The 26,843-nt window shown below is 33.5% G+C and overlaps 4 protein-coding genes across 12 annotated transcripts; 3 read left to right on the top strand and 1 right to left on the bottom strand.

The window, feature by feature from the left end:
• The first annotated feature begins 285 nt into the window (after positions 1-285).
• LOC137808477 (oligopeptide transporter 7) lies at positions 286-4,805 on the top strand. The gene is made up of 6 exons (XM_068609610.1): positions 286-482; positions 592-1,177; positions 2,003-2,572; positions 2,667-2,925; positions 3,280-3,462; positions 3,818-4,805. The coding sequence occupies exons 1-6, from the start codon at positions 449-451 to the stop codon at positions 4,430-4,432; spliced, it is 2,247 nt and encodes a 748-aa protein (XP_068465711.1). The 5' UTR covers positions 286-448; the 3' UTR covers positions 4,433-4,805.
• A 4,662-nt stretch (positions 4,806-9,467) lies between these two features.
• On the top strand, positions 9,468-13,668 carry LOC137808475 (oligopeptide transporter 7). 2 transcript variants are annotated; one of them, XM_068609603.1, is made up of 6 exons: positions 9,468-9,680; positions 9,791-10,377; positions 11,026-11,609; positions 11,704-11,962; positions 12,317-12,499; positions 12,715-13,668. In XM_068609603.1, the coding sequence occupies exons 1-6, from the start codon at positions 9,647-9,649 to the stop codon at positions 13,327-13,329; spliced, it is 2,262 nt and encodes a 753-aa protein (XP_068465704.1). In that variant the 5' UTR covers positions 9,468-9,646; the 3' UTR covers positions 13,330-13,668. The 2 variants fall into 2 exon arrangements, with proteins under 2 accessions (XP_068465704.1, XP_068465708.1); XM_068609607.2 differs by having other exon boundaries at positions 9,582-9,705.
• Positions 13,669-14,123: 455 nt separating this feature from the next.
• On the top strand, positions 14,124-20,955 carry LOC137808474 (S-adenosyl-L-methionine-dependent methyltransferases superfamily protein). 8 transcript variants are annotated; one of them, XM_090299781.1, is made up of 9 exons: positions 14,124-14,272; positions 14,344-14,524; positions 15,080-15,159; positions 16,362-16,422; positions 16,540-16,666; positions 16,934-16,995; positions 19,178-19,310; positions 19,847-20,744; positions 20,858-20,955. In XM_090299781.1, exons 1-6 carry the CDS (start codon positions 14,182-14,184, stop codon positions 16,985-16,987), a joined length of 594 nt encoding a protein of 197 aa, XP_090155907.1. In that variant the 5' UTR covers positions 14,124-14,181; the 3' UTR covers positions 16,988-16,995; positions 19,178-19,310; positions 19,847-20,744; positions 20,858-20,955. The 8 variants fall into 8 exon arrangements, with proteins under 8 accessions (XP_090155907.1, XP_090155906.1, XP_090155909.1 ...); XM_090299780.1 differs by having other exon boundaries at positions 20,854-20,955; XM_090299783.1 differs by lacking the exon at positions 16,934-16,995 and having other exon boundaries at positions 16,540-16,655; positions 19,186-19,310.
• Positions 20,956-25,118: 4,163 nt separating this feature from the next.
• Positions 25,119-26,501, bottom strand: LOC137808473 (thaumatin-like protein 1). Its single transcript, XM_068609601.2, has 3 exons — positions 26,377-26,501; positions 25,517-26,201; positions 25,119-25,423 (listed from the first exon to the last, which is right to left on the bottom strand). The coding sequence occupies exons 1-3, from the start codon at positions 26,489-26,491 to the stop codon at positions 25,246-25,248; spliced, it is 978 nt and encodes a 325-aa protein (XP_068465702.1). The 5' UTR covers positions 26,492-26,501; the 3' UTR covers positions 25,119-25,245.
• Between the last annotated feature and the right edge of the window lie 342 nt (positions 26,502-26,843).

The raw sequence follows: 26,843 nt of genomic DNA, 5'->3' as shown, positions 1-26,843 counted from the left end.
ATCTTTTAGATCATATTTATATTTATATTTTTTTAAAATACATTCATATTAAATATTATTATACAACTTAAATTATCAATTATCACATAAAAAAAATATAACTAAAAAAATTTGTAATTTGTTCATCCCTTAGTTTCTCTTTAGTCAAGAAGAGACAAACATTATATATTGTGTATGAAGAAAAAAAAACAGAGCTTCTCAGTGAATGTATCTTGCCCAAAAACTGGAACAAATACAAAGGCTTTATCTGTGATAAAGGACAAGCATCATCATCCAATGACATCTACTTCACTACCTATAAAAGAAATTACCATAATAAACGATATTATAAAAATTTAATAATAATTTCCATTTTAGTAATTCTTTTTTTGATTATTTTTTATTTTTTGTTTTAATAGAAAAATGTGGGGAGTTATGCTTAAATGAATAAAAAACCAATTGAAACAACATGGCTAATGATCCTGAGATCAATTCTCCTTTAAGTGCGTTTTCTCTGAGTATCCAAACAACTTTTTTGTTCTTTCTTTATTAAGAGATTCAAACAGTGATGCTTTCCTTTCTAATTCTCATATTCGTTCACTCACTTTTCAGTTAAAAGGCGTCATCACAACAGCGACGCCATCTCCGTGGCGGAGAACTCGCCGGCCGCCGAGAATTCTCCTATCGAGCAGGTAGCGCTGACGGTTCCTGTGAGCGACGATCCGTCGCGGCCTTCCTTCACTTTCAGGACATGGATTTTGGGAACCATAGCTTGCGCGCTTCTCTCCTTCCTGAACCAGTTCTTCGGATTCCGGAGGGAGCCACTATCGGTGACGGCGATATCGGCGCAGATAGCGGTGGTGCCGGCGGGACACCTGATGGCGGCGGTGGTGACAAGGCGCGTGTTCATGAAGGGGACGAAGTGGGAGTTCACGCTGAACCCAGGGTCGTTCAACGTGAAGGAGCACGTGCTTATCACTATCTTCGCCAGTTCGGGAGCCGCTAGCGTCTACGCCATCCATTTCGTTAGCGCCGTTAAAGTGTTCTACCAGAAGGACTTAACGATTTTAGCGGCGTTATTGGTAGTTATAACGTCTCAGGTTTTGGGCTTCGGTTGGGCCGGGATATTCCGAAAATACCTCGTGGAACCCGCTACCATGTGGTGGCCCCAAAACCTTGTTCAGGTCTCGCTCTTCAGGTACGATGCTCATTCCTTATATAGAAACTTTATTTATAATCATTTTTTTTCTATATCATTCTATTTATTAAAGTATTATTAATATTATTTTATTTTTTATATTAAATCTTATATGATTAAAATATTAAAGTGAGATTTAATTTAATTATTATTTTGTATTGAAATAAATAATATTAATTATTATAATTAAATAAATAGATTAAAAGAATTAAAAAATACATTGAAAAGTGTAAGTTGCCAAAGGGTGTTGATATATTGATAGTAAAAACATAATTTCACATTTTAATAAATTAATATTTTATTTATTTTTATTTTATTTTTAATTCATAATATAATTATATTAGTATAAGTGTTTGTTTGTGAAATATATGTTTTTCACTATGGTGTTAAAAACATTTTCCGTTACCAAAACGTACTAGCAGAGGGTTGTCACACCCCTAATAAGTAAGGTGCATATCTTAATACCACATTACAAAATATCCATTTCACATCCTAATAAATAAATATTATGAAGAGAAATGATATTTTAATAATTATGAAAGTTGTATAATGTAATAGATTTAAATATAAATATATATAATAAAAAATAAATTTATAATTAAATGATATGAAAATATTAAAATAATAAAATTAAGGGTTGTAATTAATTATATAAAAAATGAGTTGTGAATATATTATTATAAAAAAAATAGCTATATGATTATAATAAGAAAAATATTTTTTTTACTTGTACATATTTTTTTACTGTTTGTGTGAAGATATCAGCACTACTAATTCCGCGTTGCATAGTAATATTACAACTCATGCATTCATAATTTATTTCAGGGCGCTACATGAGAAAGAGGAGAGACGAAAGGGAGCGTTAACTCGGAATCAGTTTTTCCTTATAGCATTTCTTTGCAGTTTTGCTTATTATGTTTTTCCTGGCTACTTGTTCCCTTCGTTAACATCGATTTCGTGGATTTGCTGGATGTTTCCCACTTCCGTAATAGCACACCAGTTAGGTTCAGGGTTGCATGGTCTTGGAGTTGGTGCTATTGGTTTTGACTGGTCAAGTATATGTTCTTATCTTGGTAGCCCTTTGGCCAGTCCATGGTTTGCTACGGCTAATGTTGCTGCCGGTTTTGCCATTTTCATATATGCCATTGTGCCCATTGCTTATTCCACAAACCTTTACAACGCAAGAAGATTTCCCATATTTTCAGATGAACTATTCATGTCCAATGGTCGAAAGTACAACATATCAGCTATAATAGACTCCAACTTTCACCTTGACATGGAGGCTTATGAGCGTGAGGGCCCTCTTTATCTTAGCACCATGTTTGCTATGTCATATGGCATTGGTTTTGCTTGCCTTTCTGCAACCCTCGTTCATGTGTCACTCTTCCATGGGAGGTAATCACGCTATATATTTATAGTTTCCATTGGAAGTTTTAATTGTAAGAACTAATCTGCCGCCGTAGTTGAATTGGTTGCCTTAATACTGCAGTGAAATATTGAGACTTAGTAAGTCTGCTTTTCAAGAGAATAAGATAGATATACACACGAAGATCATGAGAAAGAACTACAAACAAGTTCCAGAATGGTGGTTTCTTTGCATTCTTCTGTTCAACATCGTTGCAACTATATTTATATGTGAATATTTCAACAATGAACTCCAACTACCATGGTGGGGTGTAGTGTTAGCTTGTGTTGTTGCCATGTCATTTACTCTTCCCGTTGGAGTAATTAGAGCCACCACAAATCAGGTAAGCAAGTTATAAAATTCTCGGTAATGGTAAAGTTAATTGATAAAAGTTTGTGGTACAACATTAAATTGGGACCACACGGATGTGCAATTTTTTGAGAGTTAAATTATACCCAAGTACAATTTTTGTTTGCTTCAAGTTCAGCCCGGTGGTTTACATTAACTGCCAGTTTAACGGTTGGATTGGTGGGACTAAATTAGTGATTGCACCACATATTAGTCTTAATTAATGTAAATAAAGTATTGGTGCTACCTCTCATATTCCAAATACTGCATATGACTTAAATAGTTTGTTTTTTTCCCCTTCGTTATCAATCACATAGCCTAACAGTAACTAATTTTCCATGTCGTGAAGGCACCAGCTTTGAATATAATAACAGAATACATAATTGGATACATCTACCCAGGATATCCGGTTGCCAACATGTTGTTTAAAGTGTATGGTAATGTGAGCATGAAGCAGGCAATTTTCTTTTTACAAGATTTTAAGCTTGGCCATTACATGAAGATCCCTCCTACAGAAATGTTCTTGGCACAGGTTTGCCCACCTACTCGCCCTGCTTTCAAAGAGAAGTGATTCTTTTTATTTATTTATTTTGCTTTTCTGTTATATGACCTTTCAAAGTCTGAGGACATGTTTGATTCAGACATACGTTCAAAAATAATAACTGAAAAACTTGTTTGGCTTTTTGTTGGATCCTATATTATTATAAATTGGGTTTTGTCACAATTTTATAGTTCAAACTCATTTGAAATGAAAGAGAAGAACGAGTTATACTCAGTTTACAAAATGAAGTTTCTTCAAATTTAAGTTTTCAAACTTTGATCTAAACATACACTAACTTAATTATTAGTGAAATATGAATCATAACTCCCCTTACTTGATTCTGTAGGTAGTTGGCACCTTAATGTCTGGTGTGGTGCATTTACTAACAGCATGGTGGCTCATGAACACTGTTCCAAATATATGCGAACGAGCATTGCTTCCAGCAGGAAGTCCTTGGACTTGTCCTGGTGATCATGTGTTCTATGACGCGTCTGTGATATGGGGTTTGATAGGGCCCCGTAGAACTTTTGGAGATCTTGGACACTACTCGGCTATTAACTGGTTTTTCTTGGCTGGAGCAATAGCTCCTTTCTTAGTTTGGCTAGCACACAAGGCTTTGCCTCAAAAACAATGGATCAGGCTTATCACTGTGCCTGTGCTCTTGGGTGCATTATCTGATATGCCTCCAGCTACAGCAGTAAACTACACCAGTTGGGTCATTGTTGGATTTGTCTCAGGATTTGTTGTTTACCGTTACTATCGTGGTTGGTGGAGCCGACACAACTATGTCTTATCTGGGGCACTTGATGCTGGTTTAGCCTTCATGGGGGTTTTGCTCTACTTATGCTTGGGGATGGAACATATCAGCCTAAACTGGTGGGGCACTGATTCAGATGGGTGCCCATTAGCTTCATGTCCAACTGCTCCAGGTGTTGAATCTGTAGGGTGTCCTCTTTACTAAGCTTGTAAATGATATGATGGTGTTAAACTGTTAATGCAGCCATGGTTGTAAATTGTAGTTGAGAGTGCCTTGCAGGCAGGTTGATGTAGCTGCAACTGTTACAACAAAGATGTTGCAGGTACCTTGCAAACTGCAAGCATGTTGCTGTGGACTACAATTTAAAGCCATGGACTTGTAGCATTGACAATGATATCATAAATGCTGCTATGGTTCTTTCTTCTGTGACGGTAGAGGTTGTGTAAATTTTATAAAAGAACGGATTTATTTATGATTGATGATGTAAATTTACATTGTATCCTTGAATATCTAAAATGCAAAATTTGTATATGAAGTGATATACACTATCCTAGAAATATTGATTTATCCTTAATAAGTGTCATATTTCAATAATATTTCATACTAAAATACAAACACTTATGAATATTAATTGATAAAATAACTATAATACAATCCCTAATTTATGAATTTAAACCTTTTTACATATTTTGTGATTATAATTTGAATAAGAACGATTTATTCTCAAATTTGTGGTAATTTTAGGATTCTTGGGAAGAATGAAGATGAAAGGGCAAAAGGAGACTAGACAAAGCTAAAAAGGAAGGCTAGAACGCTCCAGCACTTGTCCAAGCTCGCCTAAGCCAAAAGCTCCCAGAGAATCTTGCCCAAGCAAGCCCAATCTCGTGCAGGCGAGATCACTCAAGTGACGTTGAGTCTGTTTTTGTCCAACTCGCCTAGGCTAGTCCAATCACGCCTAAGCGAGAAGTCACTTAGCTCAAACCCAACTAGGTTAAATATGAGGCATGAGGCACAACCTTAGACATTCAATTGGGAGAATAAGAGGTTATAAAAAACCCAAAAGAGGCCGTCGTCAAGGAGAAACATCCTGAATATTCTTTTCTTGCTTTCTATGCTTGTAATGACCAACATGAATGACTAATTCTACCATTTGGGATTGAAACGTAATTTGTTCAAACTCTTAACTATAATATTCTGTTATAGGAAAGAATGAAGATGAAAGGACAAAAAAAGACTAGACAAAGCTAAAATGGGAAGCTAGAACGCTCCAACACTTGCCCAACCTCACCTAAGCCAAAAGCTCCCAGAGGATCTTGCCCAAGCGAGCCCAATCTCGCCTAGGCGAGATCACTCCAGTGACGTTGAGTCTGTTTTCATCCAACTTGCCCAGGCTAGCCCAATCACGCCTAGGCGAGAAGTCACTTAACTCAAGTCCAACTAGATTGAATATGAAGCAGGAGGCACAACCCTAGACATTCAATTGGGAGAATAAGAGGTGATAGAAAACCTTAAAATTGGTAGCAGTCAAGGAGAAACATCTTGAATATTTTTTTCTTCCTTTCCATGCTTGTAATGACCAACATGAATAACTAATTCTACCATTTGGGATTGAGAGTAATCTGTTTAAACTCTTAATTATAATATTTTGTTCTTGATTGATGATTGATACTATTATTTTATTTGTAATGCTCGTGTATCGTGATCAAGATCCTTAGATTTGATTGGAAAATACTTCTAAGTTTCTGACCCAAATGACAATGCTTAACATATTTGAAGGGTAAGAATAGATTTGAAATATTAATTGCTATCAATATCTAATCTAATGCTAAGGAGTTTTTATAAATATGTGAGGAATCGATATTTAGGAGACTCTTTTAATAATTTTATCTGTGAAGAATCGATATAAATTGCTTTTATATGGGCATCAACATCAATCAAATGATAAAATATTACCATGCTATTCAAAATACAAAAAAGTAAGAAGAATGAACTGATCAATGTCTAATTTTAGTAATATTTCATATTAAAATATAGGCACTTATGAGTATTATTTGCTAATTTACATATAAAATAACCCATAATTTATGAATTTATATGTTTTCACTTTTTTTATGATTTTTATTTGAATAAGAGCATTTTATTCCCAAATTTGGTGTTAATTGCAGGTTTCTAGGGTGAATTGGAGATTTGGATTAAAGAAGAATGATTTGAGCTAAAAAGATAAAGACGGTCTCAGAATGAAGAATTTTTTCCAAAGATGTTTGGCCACATCAATACAAACCAAACTTTCAACAATGTTCAAAGATAATATGCAATTAATCCAAGAGATTACAATAATGTTGGACCTTTCCAGGTTCATACAAATAGTCTTCACGATCAGAAACATCAAGATTGTCATTTGCGAACTTCAATTTATTATTGAATAGAAGTGAACACCTCACACACATCATGTTTCTACTCCAAGAATAATAATTTTTCTCGTTGAGTTGAGGAGTCAAACACAGTTTCGGGATTCTCTCCAGGATGGAAGTAAGAAGGGCTTGCATGATTAATGTAATGATCCATCTCTGTGTGTGATGTTTTGGAGAAAGACAACAAGTAAGAAAACAACACGCGAAGCAAAAAACCAAGATCCAACAAAAAACAAGAAAGAACAAAAAGTAATAATGGAGACATATCACGCTATTCAACTTATTATGATACATATTGAATATTATATTACCATCTTGGAGCTAATGACACGAATGTCAAGATGTGTTCCTGTGTAATGCAATATTTATTAAGAGGAATGAAAGCTTAAATTTAAGGAAAGATAAAATAGAAGAAAGATAGAAGGTTAGAAATTTTTCATTTAATGGTAAAAAAGTTACATAACGTGATATATGTAAGGTATATAAGAAAAAAAAATTGCAAAAGCAGCTATACACAGAAATAGAAAATAGATAAAAACAAATAAGCTATATAACACAATATGCAAAGTACTACCACAACACGAGTATCTCAATAGTTGAGGGTGTGATATGATGGAAGAGTAAGAAACATATTCTTATTGTCTCTTTAACAATGCAAGAAAATTTCGTTGCTTATGTTGTTACCAATTTATAGTGTGGACTTCATTATTATGCCACTCACAATTTTTTACAATAAAATCTACATTATTTTGTATAAAGAATAATAAGTCTTATAGTGAATCTAACTACTTAGAGTTGAAATGATTGATTGTAAAAGATCTTGTGAAAGATGATTCCATTATGGTAGAACATGTGGACACAAATTTCATGCTGGTTGATCCCTAGGCCAAGTGACTTAGAACTTTTGTTTTCAAGTGACATCATGATTTCTTTTGCCATTGTTGGTTAGTGGGAGCTATAGATTCATGCCATTTTCTTAAAAAAATAATATATTTTTGACATTATACATTTCAATTTGATGAGATAAATTTCATCATGATACCTTTGTATGCGTAAATCTGAAACTATTGGAGGTTGATGTCATTATGATCATTGTGTGAGCTAAGACATGATCATATTGAAGTTTGGCATTATTAGGACAACTATGTGCATAGTTGATATTGTTTTGGATTTAAGAATTGATGGTTTCCTGCAAACCATATGATTTTTCTGGCTTTTAAACACTTTATAGTATCAACTATAATATAACTAAATTATTTTTCTGATTTTTATGGTTTTTCTGGTTTGTATAATTGAAAAGTCTAAAATTTAGAGGACATGGAGAGTTGGATTTTGACTTTGAGAAGCTATTTTTTTATTAAGGTAGTCAAATTTAATCTTAACTCAATTTTACACAATTGATTAGTTAAAGTGAGGTTTTCACCTATTTGTATATTATAATTTGGTTATATTTATAGTTATTTGAGATCTCCAATATACTTCTTCACAACAAGGACATCAAATGTGAAATTTTAGAATCCATTAGCGGATGACATAATATGTCTAAATAATCTCGACTAAGATAAATTCTTAATGACTATAATACTATATTAAGGTAGAATTTAAATATAACCCAACATAAAAAAACTAACTCAGTAAAGTGAGGTTTGCACAAAATATCAAACATTTCGAGCATAAGAATAAAGTGATAATGTAAGTAACACGATAAATCTAACTAATATGGAATAGACTCTAATATCATATTAAGATAATAAGATTTAAATCTAATTTAACCTTACCAAAACGACTCAATAAAATGAAATTGCATTTCTCTCTATATATATTTTAATTTAGTTATATCTCTCATTAACTTCAATGTATCAACTATAATATAACTAAATTATTTATTGAATCGGTTTTTATAAAATCAAGTTAAATTTAAATTTATTACTTTATGTGAGATCTATTTCTTAATACTATCTACATGCGGAGAATTCCTATCTTAATCATGCGGAGTGTTTTAAATTCATATAAATATTTTATTTATTTATTTATCGTTTTAATTCTTCCGTGGGATATCCCATCCTAAAATAATATTAAAAGTAATTACAATACATAATTACTATTAGTATTTTTCTTTAATTATATTTAAAATTACATTGACAATACATAATGCATTTAATAATATTTTCAAAGTAAAAAGCTCTAAATTTATGTAACGGATAACACATACACTAACACTGCTCGTAAGTTTTTTCTATAGTATTATTCTTAAAATACTTTTATACTATATTTTATAATTTATTTTTATGCTATATTATTTGTTTGATTGTATCACGTTTTCCTAATCTCTATTCGGTATAAAATGTTTTGGTAAACAAATACTCTACTAACTATATAATACAAACACTCACACGAAAACTAATACAATACGGATATGAATATACGTATAATTTCTAAAATGTAGGATACAGATATACAAATCTATATATTATAGAATTATAAATTATATAAATTGACAATAAATATTTATGTCCACAAGTATATTTCAGATTATTTTTTGAAGAAGAAAGATGTATTTTTATGATTGATTCACAATGATTTGTTTCTTATTTCTATAATCATAATAAAAATTTATAAGTTTGAGTTTTTAGAAAATTAATATATTTTTCTTTTTTAAGATTGTGTTAAAACTGTAATAGAATTGTCAGAAATCCAACAAATACTTTTTAAATTGGACACTTCGCAAATACGTATCTTACAAGTATCATATGAGGGTCAGTGTTCAATACGAATATCCGACATCTAAGACACCATTTAAGATGAATGTTCGAGTTTCGTAGCTCACTACCTTTGTTTATTGAAAGTCTGAAAAAAAAAAAAAATAACCAGTTTTAAAAAATGATTTTTCGATTGATTCTGATTCTCTGGTTCCTATTTTTCTGTTGTATGATAAAAACAGAGCTTCTCATTCAATTTATTTTTTTGCTTTTATGAAAAAAGTGGGGAAGAAACAAATTGAAGCAACATGTGTAATGATCCTGAAATTAATGCGCCTCTAAGTTCGTTTTCTCTGATAGTCCAAACGTACTTTTTTGTTTTTTCTTCATTAAGAGATCCAAACAATCATGCTTTTCTTCCTAATTCTCATATTCGTTGACTCACTTTTCAGTTAAAAGGCGCCATCACAACAACGATGCCATCTCCGAGGCGGAGAAATCGCCGGCCGCCGAGAATTCTCCGATCGAGCAGGTAGCGCTGACGGTTCCTGTGAGCGACGATCCGTCGCTGCCTTCCTTCACTTTCCGGACATGGATTTTGGGAACCCTAGCGTGCGTGCTTCTCTCCTTCCTGAACCAGTTCTTCGGATTCCGGAGGGAGCCATTGTCGGTGACGGCGATATCGGCGCAGATAGCGGTGGTGCCGGCGGGACACCTGATGGCGGCGGCGGTGACAAGGCGCGTGTTCATGAAGGGGACGAAGTGGGAGTTCACGCTGAACCCAGGGAAATTCAACGTGAAGGAGCACGTACTTATCACTATCTTCGCCAGTTCGGGAGCCGCTAGCGTCTACGCCATCTATTTCGTTAGCGCCGTTAAACTGTTCTACCGGAAGGACTTAACGATTTTAACCGCGTTATTGGTAGTTATAACGTCTCAGGTTTTGGGCTTCGGTTGGGCCGGGATATTCCGAAAATACCTCGTGGAGCCCGCTGCCATGTGGTGGCCCCAAAATTTTTTTTCAGGTCTCGCTCTTCAGGTACATGCTCATTCCTTAGTACATACTTCAACTGAAATTATATAGAAACTTTATTTATATAAGTTTTTTCCTATATCATTCCATTTATTAAAGTATTATTAATATTTATTTTATTTTTTATATTAAATATTATTTTATTAGAATATTAAAATTTGATTTAATTTTATTATTATTTGTTTTTATTTTTTATTGTAAAAAAATAATATTAATTATTATAACTAGGTTTCTTCTATGCTGTAAACTCATTTTTTAAATATATTAAAATAAATTAAAAAATACATTGAAAAGTGTAAGTAGCCGAACCCATCAGTTCATATTGGTGGGTTACCAAAAAGTTCTAGCAGCGGGTTGGTGGCACATTTTGACAGTCCTATTAAGGTGCTGGTATCTTAACATCACAGTACAAAACATACATTTTACATTCTAATAAACTAATATTTTTAGTATATTTAATTTATTTTTTAATTTAAATATTAATATATCATTATAATGGTTTGTCATGTGCTTTACTTTTTAGGTGTTAAAGAAATTTTTTCCCCTAACAAATCCTTGTAGTTGCTGCTCAAGCTTAAACTTTCTACAATTGTACCTAATAATTGATTGATGTAATATCGGTTTCGATAATGGTGTCAAAATTATGAAGAACAGCTATGTTATTTCAGGGCGCTACATGAGAAAGAGGAGAGACGAAAGGGAGGGTTAACTCGGAATCAGTTTTTCCTTATAGCATTTCTTTGCAGTTTTGCTTATTATGTTTTTCCTGGCTACTTGTTCCCTTCGTTAACATCGATTTCGTGGATTTGCTGGATGTTTCCCACTTCCGTAATAGCACACCAGTTAGGTTCAGGGTTGCATGGTCTTGGAGTTGGTGCTATTGGTTTTGACTGGTCAAGTATATGTTCTTATCTTGGTAGCCCTTTGGCCAGTCCATGGTTTGCTACGGCTAATGTTGCTGCCGGTTTTGCCATTTTCATATATGCCATTGTGCCCATTGCTTATTCCACAAACCTTTACAACGCAAGAAGATTTCCCATATTTTCAGATGAACTATTCATGTCCAATGGTCAAAAGTACAACATATCAGCTATAATAGACTCCAACTTTCACCTTGACATGGAGGCTTATGAGCGTGAGGGCCCTCTTTATCTTAGCACCATGTTTGCTATGTCATACGGCATTGGTTTTGCTTGCATTTCTGCAACCCTCGTTCATGTGTCACTCTTCCATGGGAGGTAATCACGCTATATATTTATAGTTTCCATTGGAAGTTTTAATTGTATGAACTAATATGCCGCTGTAGTTGAATTGGTTGCCTCAATACTGTAGTGAAATATTGCGTCTGAGTAAGTCTGCTTTCCAAGAGAATAAGATAGATATACACACGAAGATCATGAGAAAGAACTACAAACAAGTTCCAGAATGGTGGTTTCTTTGCATTCTTCTGTTCAACATCGTTGCAACTATATTTATATGTGAATATTTCAACAATGAACTCCAACTACCATGGTGGGGTGTAGTGTTAGCTTGTGTTGTTGCCATGTCATTTACTCTTCCCATTGGAGTAATTAGAGCCACCACAAATCAGGTACACAAGTTATAAAATTCTCGGTAATGGTAAAGTTAATTGATAAAAAATTGTGGTACAACATTAAATTGAGGCCACACGGATGTGCAATTTCTTGACAGTTAAATTATACCCAAGTACTACTTTTTGTTTGCTTCAAGTTCAGCCCAGTGGTTTACATTAACTGCCAGATTAATGGTTGGATTGGTGTGACTAAATTAGTGATTGCACCACATATTAGTCTTAATTAACGTAAATAAAGTATTGGTGCTACCTTTCATACTCCAAATACTGCATATTACTTAAATAGTTTGATTTTTTCCCTTCGTTACCAATCACATAGCCTAACAGTAACTAATTTTCCATGTCGTGAAGGCACCAGCTTTGAATATAATTACAGAATACATAATTGGATACGTCTATCCAGGATACCCGGTTGCCAACATGTTGTTTAAAGTGTATGGTGATGTGAGCATGCAGCAGGCAGTTTTCTTTTTACAAGATTTTAAGCTTGGCCACTACATGAAGATCCCTCCTAGAGAAATGTTCTTGGCACAGGTTTCCCCACCTACTCTCCCCCTAATAAAAAAACAGAGAAAAAGAAAGAGAAGTGATTCTTTTCATTTATTTATTTTGTTTTTCTGTTATATGACCTTTCCAAGTCTGACGACATGTTTGATTCACACATACGTTCAAAATAACAACCCAAAAACATACACTAACTTAATTATTAGTGAATTATGAATCATAACCCCCCTTACTTGCTTCTGTAGGTAGTTGGCACCTTAATGTCTGGTGTGGTGCATTTACTAACATCATGGTGGCTCATGAACACTGTTCCAAATATATGCGAACGAGCATTGCTTCCAGCAGGAAGTCCTTGGACTTGTCCTGGTGATCATGTGTTCTATGACGCGTCTGTGATATGGGGTTTGATAGGGCCCCGTAGAACTTTTGGAGATCTTGGACACTACTCGGCTATTAACTGGTTTTTCTTGGCTGGAGCAATAGCTCCTTTCTTAGTTTGGCTAGCACACAAGGCTTTGCCTCAAAAACAATGGATCAGGCTTATCACTGTGCCTGTGCTCTTGGGTGCATTATCTGATATGCCTCCAGCTACAGCAGTAAACTACACCAGTTGGGTCATTGTTGGATTTGTCTCAGGATTTGTTGTTTACCGTTACTATCGTGGTTGGTGGAGCCGACACAACTATGTCTTATCTGGGGCACTTGATGCTGGTTTAGCCTTCATGGGGGTTTTGCTCTACTTGTGCTTGGGGATGGAACATATCAGTCTAAACTGGTGGGGCACTGATTCAGATGGGTGCCCATTAGCTTCATGTCCAACTGCTCCAGGTGTTGAATCTGTAGGGTGTCCTCTTTACTAAGCTTGTGAAATATGATGGTGTTAAACTGTTAATGCAGCCATGGTTGTAAATTGTAGTTGAGAGTGCCTTTCAGGCAGGTTGATCTAGCTGCAACTGTTACCACAAAGATGTTGCAGGTACCTTGCAAACTGCAAGCATGTTGCTGTGGACTACAATTTAAAGCCATGAACTTGTAGCATTTGGCAAAGATGTCCATAGATGCTGCTATGATTCTTTCTTCTATGACTGTAGAGGTCGTGTAAATTTTATAAAAGAATGGATTTATTTATGATTGATGTTGTAAATTTACATTGTATCCTTTACATTGTACCCTATAAATGTTGATTTGTCCTACTTTTACATTTATAGTATTTTGAAAATTTTAGTAGGTTTAACTGAACATTTATTAAAAAGAATCTTATATTAAGTATTCAAAATATATTTTTTTTTATCAAATTCTTTGATTTTGTTATTATTGAGATGACTTATGTTTCTATTTTCGTCTTCACTCTGTCAATAAATTCATTATTTCTCTTTCTAATTCAGTTAACTTTGAAAAAAAAGAAATTAATTAACTGAGAAGTTAAAAAATTAAAGAGAAAAAAGAAATTAGCTAATAAATTAAAGAAAAAAAAGACAAAAGAAATTATCACCATATTCCGTAAAAATATATCAATTAAACCCATTCTCCGTGAAATTTCTTATTATTATAAATACAAATAATTTATTCAACAATATCTTAAATAAAGATATTACATTTAAAATAAAATAAAAAATAATACTGTGGAAGAATTAAGAATTGGATTAATTAACAAAAGAGAAAGTAGATAAAAATGCCCTCATAATCCGTTCTGAGAAAAACAAAAAGCTGCAATGGACAACACAACGAACGACAAAGCTTCCTCTTTGAGATGGAAAATCCTTCGTCGCGCGCTTCTCTCACGTTCTTCTCCGTCAGACTCAGGTAATTTCATTTTCACAGCTCTCCAATTTCCACCATTTCTGCTCCTAATTTTCTTTTTTATTTCTTTGAAGAAAAACAATCTCAAATTATTATTAAGCGCATTTCAAGAAGGACCAGCCATGGATTCAACTTGATACCCTCGCAAGTAATCGACGACGAACGTGACTCGAACAAACGCGACGGTTCTTCCACCAGAGACGCTCGCGTTTGTTACACTTTACCCATCCCTGACGCTCCTCAACTCTTTTTGACGTCAGTTTGCTATTTTCTTTTTCCTTTTTGGTTTTCAATCTCTCGTTTATGTTCCAATTGGGAAATTTTTCTGTGTTTTTTTTACTTAAAAACTATAATGTTTAGCAAAAGAAACTAAAGTAAATGGCGATTGTACTTTTGGTAAACTAAAGTAAATATTAGCAATTAGGAAAAAATAGTTTTCGGTAAGTAAATTCTGTCGAAACGGATCTAGTTTGAACTGAAATGATTTTGGTTTTCCTATCACCATGCCTTACATGAGAAATGTTAGCAAGACCTCTATTATGGACTGAAGTTGGTTGGGAATCAGAAATATTGTGGGTCTTACTCCTTATTTGGTGTGCGTAACTCATGATTTTGTCGTTTTGTATAAATTTTGACTAATAAAAGAAAATGTGTTTGAAGGAGTGTGATGGAAAGTGTTTGCTAACTTACATCTAGTATCTATAGAAGTAAATGACAACCTCATTTCGTGTGGGTTTACGGGTTCAAAAACTTATTCGCCTTTGAATGATTGTGTTTGCATGATTATCTGTTTGTATTTTGTTTATGCAGACAAAGAGTGGACAGCCGTGCTCACCTTGGTGATTTTGAAATATGTAACAGATACAACATTGACAATACTGGGCTTGTTTGTAAGTTTCTTTTATCATCCTCCTAACAACTCACAGGCACTGCTTCTCAGGTTTGAGAGATTGGTGATATTTGTTTGTATAAAATATTTTCATGAATGTCAACTAAGATTTTGAGAATGATTCACACCCTTCTATTGCCAGTGCTGAAAGCAATGTTTCGAATTCTGGTTGCAATTGCAATTTTGTTATAATTGTGATACAGTAGAAAATTATGGACAAATGTGTCCGCATTTGCAGATGCGGAGACTGCAAAATCCTAAATGTTGAGGTCGAAATCATAGTCGGAACCTGCTTTTTATAACCTTGATTAAATGTGTAAGGTTTAATAACACATTTCAGAATAAAGTGAAATGAAACACGAGTCACAAGCTCATTGTCAAAGTTTTATATATTCTATGTTGAAGGGAAGTTTTTCTTTTAGGACATGAACCGGTTTAATTTGGTACTAAAATTTGTTGGGAGGCTTAGAGCATAATCTTGTAATTTTAAATAGGTCCATTTGTCTTGGTAGCTGAGTTGGGAAGATTAGGTGAGCAACTTGCATTTGGTTAGCATGTGATCTTTTTAAGGCTTTGGTCAATGTTTCCTCTTTTGCTTTGTTTTTTTTTCTGGTTCGGGGGGAGGGGTGGATATCCTGTTAGTTACTTATCAAACTGAACTTTGGATGTAGTGATGTAGATAAGTTGATTTTTCATTTCATTCATTAGAAGAATTCTAGTACTATGGGAAAGAAGGAGTTAGTTATGACAGTTAGGATACTGATTAGTTTAGTTAAGGGGTTAATGAGTTAAATAAATCTTTGTGAAAGTGAAATCCCTTGGAGAGTTTCTCTTCTATTCATGTTCATTTCATCCTTTTTAATAAAAAACGTTATTTTCTTTCTCATTTCAATTCTTGGTTCCTAACAAGAAGCATTATATTTTCCCAAATGTTTTTATGTAAAAATATTGCGTTTTTTAAGTACAGCCCGGGTTAAATGGTAATGTTGCAACCTTGTGACCTGGTAGTGTCTCTACTTACAAGTTCAAATCCTACAAATAGCCCTCTACTTTCAGGGTAAGACTGCATATGTTTACCCATCCTAAACATCACTAGGTGGGAGCCTTGTGCACGGACTCACCCTTTTTATTAGAAGATATTGACATGATTTCATTATCTTTTAAATATTAATTCTGTACATTTTCTTTTCACGTGCTTATAAGGTAATTGGCCTTCAGAAGATGTTCTTGCTCACTATTGCTTGTCACATGCAGACACATTCAGGTTTGAAAACTGCATTATTTTCTTGAAGATTTCATTGTGTATTGCTTAGAATATTTTTGTCACTTTTTGCTGGTATAATTATTTTTTGTCATTTGATATGCATTTAAATTCTTTTAGGTCTAAAAAAGTTATCGAGCTTGGTTCTGGCTATGGCTTGGCTGGATTTGTTATTGCAGCTGCTACAGGGGCATCCGAGGTTGTAATCTCAGATGGAAATCCACAAGTAGTTGATTGTATCCTTTTGGTATAGTTTTGAAGAATTAATTGTATTATTTCAGAGTTCAATATCTTTGTGCTGAAAATGGTTGTGAAGAAGGATACCACAGTGCCCTCTGGGTACTAATTTAAACAAATTTCTTCTTTCCTTTTAAACATGTCTTCATAAATTAAGGGTCAGATGTCTTATATATGTAAATTGAATTTGATAATACCTTTGATGCGATCATTAGTTTATATGTTTCTTCCCTAAACCCTGTTTAAACTCATTTTGTAAGTGTTTTATTGACTGCAGTGTGCCATTATCAGGGTAAGAGGCTTTAATGCTGTAGCAGAGACTGAAAGTTGACTAATTAGGTGACTTTGGTTGCAATTTTTGATATTTTGTTGTGCTCTTCCTACTACTCATGACAGTGGATGTAATTGTCCAAGAATATGCACAGTTATTGTAAATCTTAATTGTCATCTGTCAGTTGTTTATGCTTTCATATGTAAAGGAAAAAAGATCTTAAATTAGATATTGCAAAAGCAAAGCTAGTATGTCACAACCAGGACAAACTGGTTGGGATAGTGATAGGAAACTTGGTGAGAGTTTTCTCATTCCTGCAGTTAATTGCTAGCTTATTTTTTTATAAGAAGGCATAAGTTTGTGTTATACTAAGAGTTGTGACTTGCTTCTCGTTGCCTTTTGATTGGGGATGGGGAACTCTTTTCTAGGATGGGCACAAACAGATGTTTTTCTTTGCTGTAAAAAACAACTTTTTGGATTTTAGTAATTACTATAACTTACTAGTATAATGATAAGTATTAAATGGTTCACTTGAATGATGACCCATGGTTCTTTTTGCCGAAAATGTTGTGAGAAGTGTTCCAATAGATGGAAGAATCGAAGTGGAAGTAAGTATAAGAATAGGAGAGATGTGCCTAGGATGAAGGAAGTCAAGGAACTTATTCGATGCAGCAGCTGATCATAGATGAAAGGCTGCAAGAGGTAGAGAAGAGCTGGGAACACGATAGAACATTAGGGATGGGAAGTGCAAAATGCACAACCTTCTAAAGACAGAAAAGCAATGAAGTAAACAAAGAAAAATGGCTAGTTTTGTGCCTGTTCTGTTCAATTACTGTTATTTTTTTACTATTTAATTCTGTAATTTGAAGTTTATGCATAGTAATGGTTGAAAATATGAAATATTATTAATGAGTAATTTGTGTAGGGTTTTCTCCTTTTTATAGAGAAGAGTTACGTCACTAGAGGAAACTAATCCTGAAAAGGAAAGAAATATGACAATAATAAATTACCTAAATATAAGCTAAACAAAAATGGTAACAGAGTAATCATAAAGAAAATAGTGTGATTACTAGCTATATAGGGGAACACATTAACTACACAATCAAAATTATTAACATAAATATTCCAGAGGATCAAATAGAGATTTATCCTCTTTTGACACCCTGTCAAAACTCCCCCTGAAGCTGGCTTGAAGGTATCCTCCATGCACAACTTGTTGGTTATATTCTTAGACTGTTTCTTGGGAAATACTTTGGTTAAGATATCTATGGACTGTTCTTCTGTGGAACATAACTAATACAAATTTGTCCCTTTTCTATCTTCTCCTTGAAGAAGTGCTTGTTAACTTCCATATGTATGACCCCATCATGTAGGACTGGGTTGTGTATAATAGATATTGCAGATTTGTTGTTCACATTATAACTACCAGTAGAGAATTGAAAACCTTCAATTCTTGAAGAACCTTCTCCACCCACAACTCCTCACAAATTGAGTCACTGCCCTAAATTCAGCTTTTGCACTACTCCTTGCTACAACACTTTGTTTCCTGTACTATTCCACAGCAAGATAATTGAAACAGAGTGTTGTAGCAAGAAACAGTGCAAAAGCTGAATTTAGAGCAGTGACTCGTGTTATTTAGCAAGTGATTAAACTGGTTGTTCAAATACATGCTATTTTGGGCCATTGCACTTAAGGATCAAAATAAATGCTATAGTAAAACCGTTTATTGACCCTGTTTGGATTTTTTTTTTTTTCAATAAATATTGTTATTGGAAAAGAAGGTAAAACACTTGTAAGAAAGTCAGTTAAAATGAAGTATGTTTCTTCAGCAAGGTAAAATTAACTTATATTGAGACTTCCATTTAATTTCTCCTAAAGTTGATTTTAAATCACGCATACATTAATTTTAATTTGTGGGAGAAACTTAATTCATTTACTATCTTATTTTCTTCGGTTTTGAGAACAAATGAAGTATGACAACTATCAACTTATAGATTTTTTTCTCAAAGAACCAATGAAGTCTGTCGGTTCTACCCCCTGTTATTTTCAGCGTCCTTTACTCTGCTTTTGGGTTGAACACTGATTGTTTAACGTTTCCCACTTTGGATTTAATGTGAAGTTTTTTTTCATCGTAATCAGCACAATATCTAATGGTCTTTCTCTAAATAAATTTGCTTGCAGCAATATCCCTTTTTAGAATGTACTGATATATTTTGTAGTTAAATGGCATTGCTCTTCCATGACCATCAGATACTCAGCGTAATATTGAAGCCAACTCTGGCGCATTTGGGAATACAGTTGTAAAGTCTATGACTCTTCACTGGAATCAGGAGGATACTACTAATTTGGCCGACACATTTGATATCATCATTGCAAGCGATTGGTAAGATGTTTGATATTTGGACTGCTTCATGCTTGGCTGGAATGCATTTTCCATCTTTAGATGAAAATATTATCTGCGGTTCTTGTGATATAGCTGTCAGCCCGTGACTGCTTATTGCAAACTGTCATATCATGTCAATAGCATTTTTCTTTCCCTATATAATTTGGATAAAGATCAGAGTCGGACAAAGGATTCAGCGTTAGCTAGTAGTCACAAGACAAAATCTATTATTTATCTGGTTGAAGCTTTTATTTATATATGTAATGATCAAATTTTTGCATTCATGTATGTCAGTTGGGAATTGCTGTTACTTTTCTTTGTTTTCTTTTGCTAGCTTTTTATCAGTTTCAATTTTTAAAGTTGGATATACGTTTAGATATCTATATTTATTCTTCAAGTGGGGGCAAAAGACAGCTATATCTTGTACGAAATGCATCAGCAGATTCACATGCATGCAGCTTGACTCGCCTTTTCTTTTGGTCTATATATGCCAGTCTTATCTTTATCTTACGACATTGATTGTGTCATTTTGACAGCACTTTCTTTAAGGATTTCCACAGAGACCTTGCTCGTATTGTCAAACATTTATTATCAAAAGCAGGATCTTCTGAGGCTATATTTTTAAGTCCCAAAAGAGGCAACTCGTTGGACCTGTTCTTGGAGGTGGCCAAGGAAAATGGCTTACGTTTCAGTGTAACGGAGAATTATGATCAAGAAGTCTGGAAACGTCATGAGGCATTCTTGAGTGAAGATAGGGACTCTTGGCCCAGTTATGAGAAAGGTCACAGCTATCCACTCTTAATCAGAATTACCCTTTGAGCTTTCTTTTACGCCTCTTTCTATTGTTGGTTGACTCTTAGACAATGCTCAAACCAATTCCGAGACAGGAATTGTCCTGATTCAGACACTAGCCGATTGCATGCTTTCATTGCGTAATACATTATTTTGTTGGTTGGGTCAAATCTTCAGTAGACAGCACTATTCTCATTCACGAAGGATCAAATGAATTTGTATATCGTGATTCACCTCTAAAGTGCAGATTAAATTTTCAGCCCTAAAAGTATCCAAGATAATTAAAACCTTTTCTTTTTGGGCTAATCCTCCTAGTCATTGCTACTAAAAGATGAAAAAAAAAGTAATTGAAAGTTCTGCGCCTGATAGATAATAGCGAGTTAGTAGTAGTAGTGATTGAAATGTTTGCTCGACTGTGTCCCATTATTGATTAAAAAAATGGCAGGTTGGATGAATCATGTGTGGATTTGTTATAGTTTTATTATCTGTAATGGTATCTAGGATTTGCTATTGGTTTCTGCCTCCGACTTTTGACAGATAAAAGCTTCCTTATCTTCGTTGAAGCATCATACTTACAAGTGTAAAGCTAAGAGCACAGTCCATTTGAGTGAACAAAGCAACTCCACCAGTTGAATGAAACTGGTCAGTGTCAAAAGCTTGCAATTGGTTCAATTAAACTAGAATTTAATCTAAGTGGATTCGTGGTTACTTTTCTATTCTAACAGTAATGGGATGTGCTTTGTCTTTGTAGTCAGATTATGTATGTACAAACCACACCGGATTCTTAGCCATTACGGAAGCAACAATTGGTATTAATTTCCATTTATTGCGTTGTCGATTGGACTTGACTGAATGTCTCCTTGGTCCCTTCTCAATTTCCTTCTGCTTCTTAAAAAGAATTATCTTGTACAACAACAAAGGGTCTTTTACTACAGTTTATAGTAGATAAGTCATATTTTGATCAAGGTTTTCTTTAGTTCCTGTAACACAAAGATGTTTTAATTTTGATTTTTGTAAAAAAAAAATTACAAATTATGGTCCTTTTTATTTCTAACATCACGGCACATTCTTTAACTTTTCATATGTTAAACCAAAAGTTAAGTAATCATTCCGAAAAATGCAGTTAGAAGAATAACCAACATTCTCTTTTAAAATCTGTTAAAATCTATAAAATATAGGTTATTTAAACATTAAAATTAGTAATTTCAAACTTTAGAAGGATGAAAAATAAGAAGTATTTTACTGGAATGAAAAGTCTTCAATCAATATAAATAGGTTGCCAAATTATTAAAGTTCTATCTCAGACTTGTTTTTGGACTCTTATACTTACTTCTAGATTATAAAAAAAGGAGTTTAGAGTATAATTTAAATCCACAAAAATGAACTGTTTTAAGTCTCTCAAACATTAGTTTGGATATATCTTTAGTTGAACACATTTCTTCACATTCAAGACTAAATAAGTGGACAAGTAACATCTAGAACATTGATAATCACAGACAACCTAAGAGTAAGATTAAGTTGTTTAAGAAATTTCACATTAAAATTCCTTTATATTTTGAGAAGATATAAGACAAATTCTTTATTAAATTTCTGAATTGGAATTTTTTAATTTATAAATTTTCAACGGAGTTTGTAAATTTATAAAATCTTTTAAACAGGTTCTTACTAGTTGATACCATTTCAACTCCAGTAAATTCTTACCCTAGAGACGGTGATATTCGGTTTTATAGGTTTTGTGATGAAGTCCTGAAACTATAAGCAATATAAGAAAAAATGAATGTAGGAAAAGAAAGTATCACTTAAAAAATGATTGAATGAGTATGATACTTATACTCTTAAGAAGTGTATCCTAAAATAATCTATCTAAATAAAATATCAGAAAAACCTTTGGGTAAAAGATTTTGTGTCCTATTACATTCTAAAAACTTTGGTTAAAAAAATAAATATATATATATATATATTTAAATTCTTTAAAATCTTAATCCAACACAGTCCTACAATTTAGTTATTAGCATATATCAAAATCCTTGAACTTTATATATAATTTTTTCCTAAAACATTATGTTTTCACCAGTTCTAACTTTAGGTTTAAGTTCACTAAGAGGTTTCCCAATTAGACTATGCATAATAAAGAGAGGGTTGTTGACACTATCTTTCAGTGTACAACTAAAATATTCAATGAAAATTTGAAATTGGAAAGTAAACCAACAAAAAATGGACTTCAATTGTCATCTTATTTATGGCCTAAAAACCCTAGCTATAAAACTCAGTTTATTTCTTTAACTTTCTACTATTGTGCATCATCTTTTACACAAACCCCACATTCATGAAAAAGAAAACACTGTTACTTGTACAGACAAAACCCAACTTCATCATCACTGGAATGGTAATTTTTTTACAAAAGGAGAAGTTAACTACATTCATGTCTGATATTTGTTTCCTTTCTAGATATATAACTACATTCATGTCTGAAATGTTCCTACATAGAACAAACAAAGCACACCAAAGTAAACCATTTCTCTGTCATCTTTCACCTCATGCACATTTCACCAATAGAATCACAAAGAACAAAAAGTTCTGGAACGTGTTGATTAGGTGAATTTGTTAAAGTAACACACATACTGTACAAAAAAAAAGGGAACATTTACATGCAAATAAAACATGATGATGATTATATGTGGGATCAATAAGTGTTAAATTAATCTGACGTATAATTGACTTTTTCCATAATGAATGATAACTTTATCACTCAAAAATGATGTGCAAAATATGCTTTATTTTGAAAGTAGCTTACAACTGAAGAAGTAGGAACAAGAATTTTCTTTGTCATTAATTGTGCTGTTCAATTTTCAATTCTGTTTTCTTTTTTTGGGATTGAGTTTGTCAATTCTGGTTGATATACCAAACTTCATGACATCAAAATTTGTCCTCATTCAATTATAGAATCATTTTTTCCTACTTATTGACCCTTATTTATTTGACAAACAAAAAGATATATGTTTTCTCTTTTTCTTTTTTATCTTTCTTTTCCTTTTTAATTACATGGTTGTCACTTTTTATTTTCTTTCCTCCTTCAGAAAAAAAAATGGGACGTTTATACTCTCTTCTTTTTCTATTCACTAAATTATTTAGTAGTTAGAACAGTTACCAATATTGTTCTTAGACAATAACACAAGTAATTAACTCTCATAAATTTTTAGTTAGATTAAAAGTTATCATATACTTTTTCATGTGCATATGAACATATCTTAAATAAATGTGTCAAAAATTTGTAAATATACTTATATAGATAAAATATCTGAAATTACAAATTGTTGACGTGTCAGTTTGTCATCTCATTTATCTCTTCAAAAAATTTGAACAACTTACAATATTTAAGTTGTTTGTGTTTTCGTTCTCTTTCTCGTTACATTAATAAATAAATATTGAAAAAAAATATTTATTGTAGTAACTGTCTATTAATATCATATATATAATAAAAAATATAATAGTATTTTTTTATCGATACATCTAAATGTCGGTCAAGTTTTTTGAAAATAGGTTAAAATTAATAACAAATGAATGTTCATCAATTTTGTTTGATCTAATTATCCAAAATAAACCAATTAAGTTATTTTACCTTTATTATTTTTAAATTTTGACTTTAGATTAGATTTCTACTATTATAAAATTAAAAATTATAGAAAGTTTAATATTTTAAATTTTCATTATTGAAATAAACTTATATAAAAAAATTATGTCTTCAACCGAATTTTCCAATTCTTGATGGTGTTAGTTCACTTTAGATTTAATGAAAAACTTATCAAAATAAACTTAGATAATTTTGATTGATTTGTTATAGAGATAGAAAATAATTTTCTACATTTACGAATTATATTTTTATATTAATTTTATTCATTAAAATATAATAAAATAATTTCAATTTATATAATTGAATAATTTTGTATAATATGTGCATGGGTTAAAAATACTAATATATATATATTAACAAGACTTTATCACTACGAAAAATATCTTTTAACCATCTTCATTAATGGAGACCCTAGTTATCTTTGTGTTTAAAGAATACTTATACATGAGTGTTGCTATGTATAATTTGCATTTCTAATAATGTGTTTTTTTTTTGCTTGGTGGTTAATAGTAAATTTGTTGATTGATATTAAATTTATTAATAATTTGTATGGTTGTTTCAAAATTAGGTTAAATAGAACCTCAATTTCTGACCTTTCCCTTTTGGCCACCTAAGCAGTGAAAAGAACATTTGACAAAAGTATTTGAAAACTCATTATTCTACCAATTGTGTCCATAATTATCATATCCTTCAACTTTTTACACTGTTACTTCTCCCAAGGATAGATTTATCTAATCAATCATTCAACTCAAAGATTAAAAGCACCACTCCACTCAAATTACATTTCTCATCAAATCTACAAATATCTTCCATCTTCTTAACCATTCATAAAGACTCAAATCATTTTTAAATTTTACTTCCACAAGGCTATTACTCATCATCTTCCATTCACCAATTATTGGCTTTTGGTTGGGGTCTTTGATTTTTATCTTGTTGAGAAATTGAGAAATGCAAACACACAACTTGATAAATTAAAATAAGTTTAAAATTGTATCTATGATATAAATAATTAATCCTTACTTAATCCTTGAATTAAAAAATGATACCTGGGAGAGAACAATTAGAATTAAATATAGTGTTGTTTTTGAATGGTGCATTATTTTGGAAGTGATAAAAAAAATGGAGAGTAGAGAGTGATGAGTCATGCATGTGTGACCTTTGCCTTTTGATTCTTCTCTTTGTTTGTCAGCTTTTCCTTTTCTTTCTTTGTGATGTGTTTCTGGTATTTCGTTACTAAGAGTGACTCAGAAAAATGATAATAGGGTTAAATTCCTACGTACTCTCCCACTACTACCATTTCATTCAAATCATCACTTTCTTCTTTACGTGTGTGTGGGGGCATCACCTTCATTCTCATTATTTTCAAATCAACAACAGCAACCACATAAACCAAAACACAAAAAATTAGAAAATTATTAAAATGCTTGTAATTTACATGGATTTCAACAATGATGATGCATTTTTACACCAATTAAAGAAGGAAGATATCATTGTGAAAAGGACAGAGAGAGTCTATGAGACTAAATAGGAAAGAATGAAAGTGACAGAAACAAAAAATGCAGAGTTGGAAGATGAAACTGGTTGTCTTCTGGTTGAATCTCCTGTGGCCAAATTGGCTATCCATGAACTAGTTGCTACTGCTGCCTGTTCTACTGATGATCCTGGCCCAGATTCCATCAAAGACTTCAAACTGCAAAACCCAACAATTTCATTGTTCTAATTGCATTTCTTGAGAATATATATTCATAATGTTTAATCCAAAGAACACGCAGTGAAAAAGTACCTTGGAGAAGAAGAGGGACAAAATGTGACAGTGTAATCCGCAGCGGTGCACGTGAAAGTGCTGGTAGCATCATCAAACGCGTAGCTATAAGATTTCGGGCACGCGTTCTTGAAAATCTCCGAGTACATCGAAGGCGCGCACACCGACGGTGAACTAAACGCGCCGCTGCAGCAGAACTCCGGTTTCCCGAACGCGCGACAGGCGCTCTGGCACGCGTCGCCGCCTTCCACCCTCAGCTCCGCTGGGCACCGTCGGTTCAGGTCCGCCCCGCAGCCGGTGGTGGCGCACAAGCCGGAGCCACCGCTGGCGTCCACCATCATCGGGAGGTTGTAGCCGTCGACAAGGCTCACGTCGTAGTAGTCTGGCGACCCGGACCCGAGCGTGAACTCGGCGAGCGTGGCAGGCGGCGTGGCGCCGTTTCCGTTGCAGAGCACCTCGCCGGAGCCGCAGTCGCCGGTGGCGCATGTTCCATGGCCCGAGTCGTCGAACTGGCAACCGGTTCTGCCCCAGAAACGCCCCGACCAACCCGGTGGCGCGTCGAAGGTGCGCGTGCTTCCCCTTTTGAGCTCGAAACCCGATGTTCCGAGATCCGGTTTTCCTAGAATCCCCGGCCACACTGTGTGGTCGCATTTGTTGACGAATGTGAATGTTGTCGCTGAAACTCCCATCCCTGCATGCCGCAAACCTTCCCAAACAGAACAACCTTTGTCAGAGGGTTTCTTTGTTTTCTCAATCAATGTTTTTAACATAATTCATTTCTCGAAATAAAATCAAATAAAACATATTTTTCCACTTAATGCTAGAAATTCAGATAATTTAGATGTTGAAAACTAAAGCATCATTGGAAATGGCATGTGTACCTATGAAAGCAAGGATAAGTAGAAAAACGATGGATTGATGAGATGAATGTGAGAAGGGAGACATGGTTTCTGTAAGTGTTATGATCACTCTCTTTTTCTGTGATGAAACAGCCATGGCTTCATATATCTGTGTCTATATATAAGCTCCACACACACTTATGGGATGAATCAAAGGAAAGGATGACGTCAATTTTCCACCTCACCTACTCTTCTTTATGTTTTTTTTTTTTTTATAAAAGTTTTTATGTTAGGCATCATTATGTAACTTGACATCTCAGCTACACTAACACCTCAAGTAACAACAATCATCTGTCATCACATGAAAAAAAGTATTATTAAAAAAAAAAAAAAAAACAAAACAAAAATATGGAGGGACTATACCAAAACCCACATGTTAACAAAAACGATATATAGGTAGACTATACCTATTAATAAAGAATTCTAAAAATAGACTAGATGGAAGTCTG

This window comes from Phaseolus vulgaris, chromosome 3 (assembly GCF_051622355.1).
Source record: "Phaseolus vulgaris cultivar YP4 chromosome 3, ASM5162235v1, whole genome shotgun sequence".
Taxonomy (NCBI): Eukaryota; Viridiplantae; Streptophyta; class Magnoliopsida; order Fabales; family Fabaceae; genus Phaseolus; species Phaseolus vulgaris.
Note: the sequence above shows the minus strand (reverse complement) of the source record. Positions and strands in the feature narration are given on the sequence as shown.